The 8,464-nt window shown below is 51.0% G+C and overlaps 1 protein-coding gene across 3 annotated transcripts in view; it reads right to left on the reverse strand.

Moving 5' to 3' along the window:
- The window catches only part of FPGS (folylpolyglutamate synthase), a 32,368-nt gene extending 23,954 nt beyond the window's left edge, over positions 1-8,414 (reverse strand). For 2 of the 3 annotated variants that reach the window (XR_014785915.1, XM_084821062.1), the window contains exons 1-2: positions 8,201-8,414; positions 170-298 (exon numbers count right to left, since the gene is read on the reverse strand). Coding sequence is in view for 2 of the 3 variants with exons in the window: in XM_084821062.1 (XP_084677188.1) it covers positions 170-298; positions 8,201-8,323 (252 nt within the window). In the remaining variant the exon portion in view is untranslated. Of the gene's footprint in view, positions 1-169; positions 565-8,200 lie in introns of those variants that run through there. The other variant, XM_084821061.1, reaches the window with a different exon arrangement.
- Between the last annotated feature and the right edge of the window lie 50 nt (positions 8,415-8,464).

The raw sequence follows: 8,464 nt of genomic DNA on the forward strand, positions 1-8,464 counted from the left end.
GGTTTTGTCTTTTTCAGATACTTTCCCCTCTCCCTTCCCACCAGCACAAGCAAGCATGGAGCTGTTACGAGGTCCCTGCTCCTTGTGCCTGAAAGAACAAGGAAAAGCAAGATGGCGCCCCACGCGCCCCACGGCTGGGGGCCTGCCCCACGTGCAGCCAGCCACTTACCTTCAACCCGCTCCGTTCCAGGAAACCGGACATGGCCTCCAGCTGCGCCTGCGGGTCTCCTCGCTCACGCTTCACTTGCTCCAGGTAGCTGGCGTTGGTCTGAAGCGTGTTCAGAGTCTGAATGGCATCCTGAAACAAGAAGGGAAAGAGGCAAAAGCAGTCAAGCCCAAAAGGCCCTTGCTTAAGAAAAATAGGAAAGTGATCAGTATTTATCCAGATCGGTATTAGTGGTCTCTCATCCCACCCTCCACAGCCACATTCCCAAAAAGCCCAAGAAAAACCTGGAAGAGGGACGGTGCTGTCCATGGGTCCAGACTATCACTGCGCACTCCAGCGGTGGCCGGAAAGGGGAAGACCGGGAGAGGGTGCCCTCTTCTCCTAAAGCCCTCTTGCCAGTTGGGCTTCTGCCTTTCCATGTCTGAATGTCTCCAGTGCCTGAACGAGGTGGCAGCAGCCCCCGAGAGGAATCCCCACCCACACCACTGCCGAGAGAGGAATCTGCCTTCCGTGCCCCTCCAAACGTGACCGCCGTTCCCACACATGGGGCTGGCACTCATCCCCTGAACAAACAGACACTCGCCCAATGGATTACCGACCCTCAGGTGGCTTATGACGCACCAGGGGACAGAACATCAAAAACCATACGCTGACTAAAGTCCGACACTCACTACTATATGGAGTACATAGATTGCTTTTTTGCTCACCTCTTTCCCCACCCTTAGATGTCTTGGACTACAACTCCCATCATCCCATCCCAGTGGGGATGCTGGGAGTTGTGGTCCAACACATCTGGAGGGCACCAAGTTGGGGAAGGCTGAACTATATTGGGCAAACTCCATGAGAAAGACATTACTGAAAAACTGCCTCCAGATGACCAAAAGGGAAAGCTCAAGGAAGTGTTTCTTTTGTTCCTTTAGTTAGGCCAAAAAAGATTTGTAAAAGAATAGGTGTAATATTTTAAAATCCTGGCTTTCCTTTCCATTGATTAATCTACAAGGCAGCTTACATCAAAATAAGAACAACATGAAAAGTGGATTAAAACACAATTACTACACAGAACACTACACCACTAAACTAATTTATTTCTTATTGTTTTATCATATTGTTATTATTAAACACACTTCACATACATTATGTAGCTGTAATCATTACAACAGTCTATATTATTAACCCCAAAGTGTGTGTGTGTGTGTGTGTGTGTGTGTGTGGGGCGGACTTATCTGAAGAAACCTAGTGTGTTCATGAAAGGGGTGAGAGTCGAACTGGGACTAGAAAGTCAGGTATCCAGCCATCTCTCCAAAAGATAGTATAAAAATGTATGGTGTTAAATTGCCATCTTAAAACTCAGGAAATAAAACCAAAAACACACCACAGGATTAGTCCAGGCAGACTGGCAAGTCAAAACATTAACAAATACTTTTTTGGACTTGTTTTGCAAAGCTGAACTGGCAGAAAATAAGCTAACCGCTTTTAGAAATTTAGAGAAAGCACCTGGGTTGACATCTGCACTGAAAAGCACATGCAAGCTCAGTCAGCCATGTATGTGCAAGCCAAAGGCCAGTAACAGCGTGCAATCCCGTGTGCACACATGAGACTATTTTCCTCCACAGGAACAGAGCCGCTAACACACAGAGCTCACCGGGTGCATCCAATGATGCGTAAAAACAAGGAATTAAAAACGGTAGTGATTGACTTCTGGAAGTGCACGCACTGTGTTCTGGTCAGGTGTACCACTCCCAGCCCAGAGACAACAAGTGCTGTGGGTCTGAAGGAGAGGTTGGACGCGTGCAACGCCAGCGGGCTGGCAGTTGTGCTGTCTCAGACCTGCCTCCTGCACCGCCGAGCAGTTTTACAAGCTTCCAGAGAATGGATTGCACGCTTGCTTGTTTACCTTAAACTGGACAAACATTAGAGTAAAATAAAACTGCAGGTGAGGCAAGACGGGGGACTGAATCGGTGTTGCAACTGCGGCTACATAAAAAGCAGGGCCCGTGACGCAGGAGAAAAAACAAACACAGACATTATCGAACAGTGACTGCCGTTCGGATGCATGTTCGTAGACACCCGAAGTCTCCCTCTTCGAGCCTCCCCCCATCTCAGATGGTGCGATTGCAACTCCCATCATCCAGCGGCCCTGCTGGTTGGGAAAAGCTGGTCAAGTCAGTACTCCCAACTCAGATCTCCTGAACTGCAAAATATAGAGCCAGAACTTCTGGAAGTCTAGAAATTCCCCCCTCCCTCATCACCCACAGCCTTGGAGGGGGAAATAAGGTGCAGAAAAAGACATTCACCTGACGGGGCGGGACGCTTACTTAAAATAGGCTGCACGTCTCCGCTATGAGCTGGCGTGTAACGGGACATTCCGCTTCTATAAAAAGCACCCGCTTCTTTCGCCTTGCCAGTGGGATACTGTATTTCCTGGCACAGGGAGGTAGCAGTACTGTACACACGTAGAACTCACAGAGCAGTTGTCAATGCTGCAGCCACCCACTCAGAACCGGGTCCCCTTTTGCAATATGTTCAAGAAGCTAAGACCTTGCCAGTGCTACCTTCATCCATGTCCTCCTGGTCATTCGTTCGTTCATTCCACTACATTTATGAACCGCTTATATTAGAGAACCTTCTAAACTACGTAAAAGGACAAGATTACCTTCCTGGGAATGCCTGGTGGAAAAGGTACATTTTCCATAGGCGCTGAAAACTCAGAAGGATTGGCGCCTGCCTAATTTGTAGTGGTAGGGAAATCCAGAGAGTGGGTGCTACGACACGAAAGGCCCTTTTCCAAACCATGATAGAGCGGACATCCGAAATCTTGGGTTCCACCAGGAGGGTATCTCCTGATGAGCAGAGCAACTGAGCAGGCTGTTAGGGGATCAGACGATCTCTTAGGTATCCTGGTCCTGAGTTGTTTAGGGCTTTGTAAACAAGTATCCAGAAAATACCCTGATGCTGGGAAAGATTGAAGGCAAAAGGAGAAGGGGACAGCAGAGGATGAGATGGCTAGATAGCATCACCGATGCAATGAATATGAACCTGAGCACGCTCCGGGAGAGAGCGCAGGACAGGAAGGCCTGGCGTGCTGTGGTCCATGGGGTCACGAAGAGTCGGACACGACTGAACAACAGCAAAACAAGTATCCAGACCTTAAACCTAGCATGGAAGCATACAGGAAGCCACTGCAGTTCCCTCAGGCATAATATGCTGATGATAAACCACTCCTGTTAAATTTGCAGTGGTAGGTATCTTATCTGCACCTCTGACTCACCGTACCCAGGTGTGCCTCACTTCTAGGCTACAAGAAGATCTACACTCACCTCTGAACTTTGCAAATAGAAGGAGGAGGAGGAGGAACAAAGGACCAGGAGAGGTAGGAAAAACAGGATTGAACAGGAGCAGCTATGAGATTATATGATGACAGAACATCTCACCAAAAGAATACATGAGATTTAGCAGGCTGAGTGTTGGTTGGCTTAAACTGTGAATGGATCCTCGTTGTGAATGAAATCATTACTACTATTCTCTACTACTACTAAGCACTAAGGCCGCAATCTTATGCAAGTTGAGACAGAAAAAAAGACCTACAACTCTAAAGATGCTGGAAGTTGTAGGATGTTTTTCTGTCTAAGGGCACAATCCCATGCATGTTTAGACAGAAAAAAGGCCTATAAATCCCAGCATGCCCCAGGTAAAACTCTCACAATGTGGTGGGTTAGGGTATTTTAGAAAATGTTTTTATTGTAGAATTTTATTGTTTTAAACTGTTTTTATTGTATGTTGTACATCGCCCAGAGTGGCTGGGTGACCAGCCAGATGGGCGATTTATAAATTTAATAATAATAATAATAATAATAATTTCAAAATGCAAGTAAGTAATAAAGCCGTAATGCTTAAATTAACAAATCCATATGATAGCAGCAGATGATGATAAAACCGAAGTTTACAGTACAGTAAGACCAACAAAGTGCAGACTGGAATAAATAGGTCTTTACAAGCCTTCTAAAAGCCACCAAAGAGGGAGCTGTATGTCATTCCTGTAAGAAGACGTTCCAAAGATGTGTGGGCACCAAAGAAAATACTCCATCTCTGGTACTCGCTTCTCTCACAGCTCTCGCTGGTGGATGAGAGAGCTGGGCCTCTGATGCCAACCCAAAAGGGTGGGCGAGCTCATACGGGTGAAGGAGATACTTCAGAATACCCGGTCCCAAACTATTCGGCTTGGAAGGCTAATACCAGCACTTTAAATTGGGCCCAAAAACTAATGAGCAGCCAGTGTAACTGATGCAGAACAGGTGTAACATCCAAACACCAAGTTCTAGCTGCCACATTTGGCACCAACTGTAGGTTCCAGGCCCTCTTCAAAGGCAGCCCCATGGAAAGCACATTACAGTAATCAAGCCTGGATATCTCCAGAGCATGTGCTACCGAGTAGGGGTGGACGAAAGTCACTTACCTGTCCTTGAAGCTTGTTCGCGGTGGGGGGGAGGCGCTTCGCTGCTCCCCCCGCGAAGTTCAGGCCGGGGGGGGGAGGCTTCCCGCCTCGCCCGGCCGAAATTCAGGCCGGGGAGGAGGCGCCTCGCCTTGCCCGGCCGCGAACTCAAAAGTTTTTTGTTTTTTTTTTTAAACGCCCCCGTGATAGGCTACGTGACGATTAACGTAGCCTATCGCGGCTAGATCTGCAAAGTCAGCCGTGATAGGCTACGTAAATCGTCACGTAGCCTATCACGGGTGACTTAAAAAAAAAAAAAAGCGCGTACGCAAATGGAGGCCCCCAAAGGGAGCCGCCATTCGCGTTCCTTATTTGGTCGCTGTAGTCTACGTAAATCTCCCTATGCGGGCCGCCATTATCCGTACGCGCTTTTTTTTTTTAAAGTCACCTGTGATAGGCTACATGACGATTTACGTAGCCTATCACGGCTGACTTTGCAGATCTAGCCGGGATAGGCTACGTTAATCGTCACGTAGCCTATCACGGGGGCGTTTTTTTTTTCTTTTATTGCAATGGCGGCAGCGGCAGCCGGTCGAAAGACCGGCTGCCGCTCCCGCCCCGGACGAACACCCGCCGAAACGCCGGCCGGACCTGCCGCCGGGAGGGACATTCGGCAAAGGTAAGTCCCGTCCCGGGGGGGGGGTGCGGGGGGCGGGGGGTGCGGAGAATTTCTCCCCGAAACTTGTTCGGGGGGCCGAACACGTTGGCGCTCGGCCCCCCGAAGTTTCGGGGAGAAATTCTCCGCCATACCTACTCCCGAGGCACGGACCGCTTTCCCTAAATAGATGAAGCAGGGGAAGAGCATCCCTGCCCCTCCGTGGCAAGCACCGAGCCTGGGAGGACACCCAAACGGCATCCCCGGCTCTTTTGGGGGGAGTGCAACCTCGTCCAGAGTCAGTTTCACCCCCTCCATCCAGATCAGCAGATTTCTCCACCCCACAGCAATTCTGTCTTGTCTGGGTTACGCTACAACTTGGCGAGGATAACCTGTAGACGAGCTCAGGCAGAAAAGGGAACCTTCCTGAGGGGGCTAAGGCCAAGACAAGCAATAGGCAAAACCACGAAGACACTTCAGCAGTGTAATAACAAGCCGGGCGTATGTATAAATAAATAAATAAATAAATAAATAAAGTGCAAGAGGCCTCCAAAACTCACCTCCATCCCCGACTGCAAAATCTTCACTGCCTTATTATTAAGAATTGTTCCAAGTCAAATGGACTGCTAGGGGAGATCAAGAATGGGAAAGAGAGGTATCCTGCTACAAACTCGGGGGGCTTCTGCAATAAATTTCTCAGGGCTAGAGAAGTGAAGACCCAGGAAAGAAGGGCCAGGGGCCTCTCTTTTTTCCCCTGGGGCCTTTTCTACATGTGACTGCGCCTTATTTCCTGCTCCGCTGTTACTGGATTAGACACAGAAATTATGTGTCCATGCAGCGCTACTGGAAGAGAATGGAGCTGTGTCACATGGGAGAAATTAATGTCCTCACAGCGGTATCAGCGAAGCAGGGTAAATCGTCTCTGGGAAAAGAAACCTAGACATTTTGCGGGGAGGAAGAAATGGGAGAGGCGAAGGAGGAGAGGCTTTTTTTCCTCCCACAGATGAGTAAGGTGTGTGGTGGGGAGACATGTGTGTTTATACACATGCACTAATAAAAATAAAAACAGGACCAAGTGCTATTAACCTGAAACAAGTAGGAGCCTATAAAGCAGACTTATCCAACCTAGTGGCCCCCAGAGGCATTGGACTACAACTTCCATCATCCACTGGGAGACGGAGCTCAGAGAAAGCTTCTTCAGCGCATTATCCCCTCCCTGAACAACAACCACCGTTGTGCTCCTCCCCCCCCCCCCGCGGAATCAGTTCCCTGCTCCCAGGCAATGAGGACTAGCATCTTGCGCATTTCCCTCTATTGCTGGGATTCAAAGTACAGCACACACTGCAACCCCAACCCGTGATGTTTTGGGGGGGGATGGGGGGGAGCTGCAAGTGAAGCAGGTCTCTACAACTGGTCGACAACTCCTCCTACCCTTCCCCATCCCCTGCTTAGCAGCCTCAGAATACATTTGTAGACATCTACTTCACATATAGATAGATCGCTTCTCTCATAAAATCCTATTCTGGAGCAAGTGCATATTGGGGTGTTTTCTATCTGAAATCTAAAATTTCAATTCCCATACCTAGGAATGTTGCGCATTCTTTTCTTTTTTGTCTATTCACACCAAAATAGGGGTGGGGAACCTGTGGCTCTTCAAATGTTGGACTACAACTCCCATCATCCCTGACCACTGGCCATCCTGGGCTGATGGGAGTGGAGACCAATCACATCTGGATGGCTCCAGGTTCCTTGCCCCTGCGATAAATGACAGAAGTTAAAAGCCACTCTAGAAGTGTGCGCATGTCAAAATTATTAACATGTCCATGTCAGAATTAGTGTGCCCATCAGAATTATTAGTGTGCGCATGTCAGAAGCGTGCACATCTGATTATTTGTGTGCACGTCAGAATTAGTGTGTGCATCAGAATTAGTAGTGCGTGCATGCCAAAATTAGTAGCGTCCGCATGTCAGAATTAGTGTATGCATGTCAGAAGTGTGCACATCAGAATTATTAGTCTGTGCATTTCAGATTTGCATGTGCATGTCAGAATTAGGAGCAGGTCCATGTCTGTATTAGCATCCACACGCCAGAATTAATGTGTGCATGCCAGAAGCGCGCGCATCACAATTAGTAGCATGTGCATGCCAAAATTAGTAGTGTCCGCATGTCAGAATTAGTGTGTGCATGTCAGAAGCATGTGCATCAGAATTATTAGTGTGTGCATTTCAGATCTGCATGTGAATGTCAGAATTAGGAGCAGGTCTATGTCAGTATTAGCGTCCGCACGTCAGAATTAGTGTGTGCATGTCAGATGCGTGTGCATGTCAGTAGTAGCGTGTGCATGTCAGAATTAGCGTCCATGTGTCAGAATTAGCGTGTGCATGTCAGAAGTGTGCGCATCAGAATAGGTAGCGTGTGCATGTCGGAAGCGTGTGCATGTCAGAATTAGCGTCCATGTGTCAGTATTAGCGTCCGCACGTCAGAATTAGTGTGTGCATGTCAGATGCGTGTGCATGTCAGTAGTAGCGTGTGCATGTCAGAATTAGCGTCCATGTGTCAGAATTAGCGTGTGCATGTCAGAAGCGTGCGCATCAGAATAGGTAGCGGGTGCATGTCGGAAGCGTGTGCATGTCAGAATTAGCGTCCGCGTGTCAGCCGTGCGCGCGTGTCGGAATTATCAGGGCGCGCCCGTCGGAACTGGCGCGTGCGTGTCGGAAGCGCGGCCGATCCATCGCAGCGGCGACCAGCGGGCGCGGGCGCTCGCGGGGCCGGACCGCGGGCCGGCGGGCGCGGCTCCCCCCGCCCCCGCCCGCGCCCCCGCCCGCGCGCAGCCCGCCGGCCCCGCGCGCCCGGGCAGACGCGGCCGCGGCCACGTGCGCCGCCCGGCTGACGCAACTGCGGCGCGGCGCGGCGCGGCCTCGGCCCCGGCCCTCGGCCGGCCGCCGCTCACCTGGTGCTCCATGCGGGGCGCGCGGGCCGGCCGGGCGCTGAGGGGCCGGCGGGCGCCCGCGGGCGGCGGCGGGAGCCGCGGCGGCAGCGCGAGGCGCAGAGCGCGGGGTCGGCGCGAGCCCATCGCCGGCGCCTCCCTCGCGCCGACGCGGCCCGGCCGGCGGCGCCTGCGCGCGCGCGCGGGGGGCCGGCCCGGCCATCTTTGGCACGGGCGAGCCGCGGGGCGGGCCTCCTCCCGAAGCCGAGCGCCGCAGGCCGCCCCGCC

Source organism: Heloderma suspectum, chromosome 14 (genome assembly GCF_057233095.1).
Source record: "Heloderma suspectum isolate Gila_16-S chromosome 14, 16-S_ref, whole genome shotgun sequence".
Lineage (NCBI taxonomy): Eukaryota > Metazoa > Chordata > Lepidosauria > Squamata > Helodermatidae > Heloderma > Heloderma suspectum.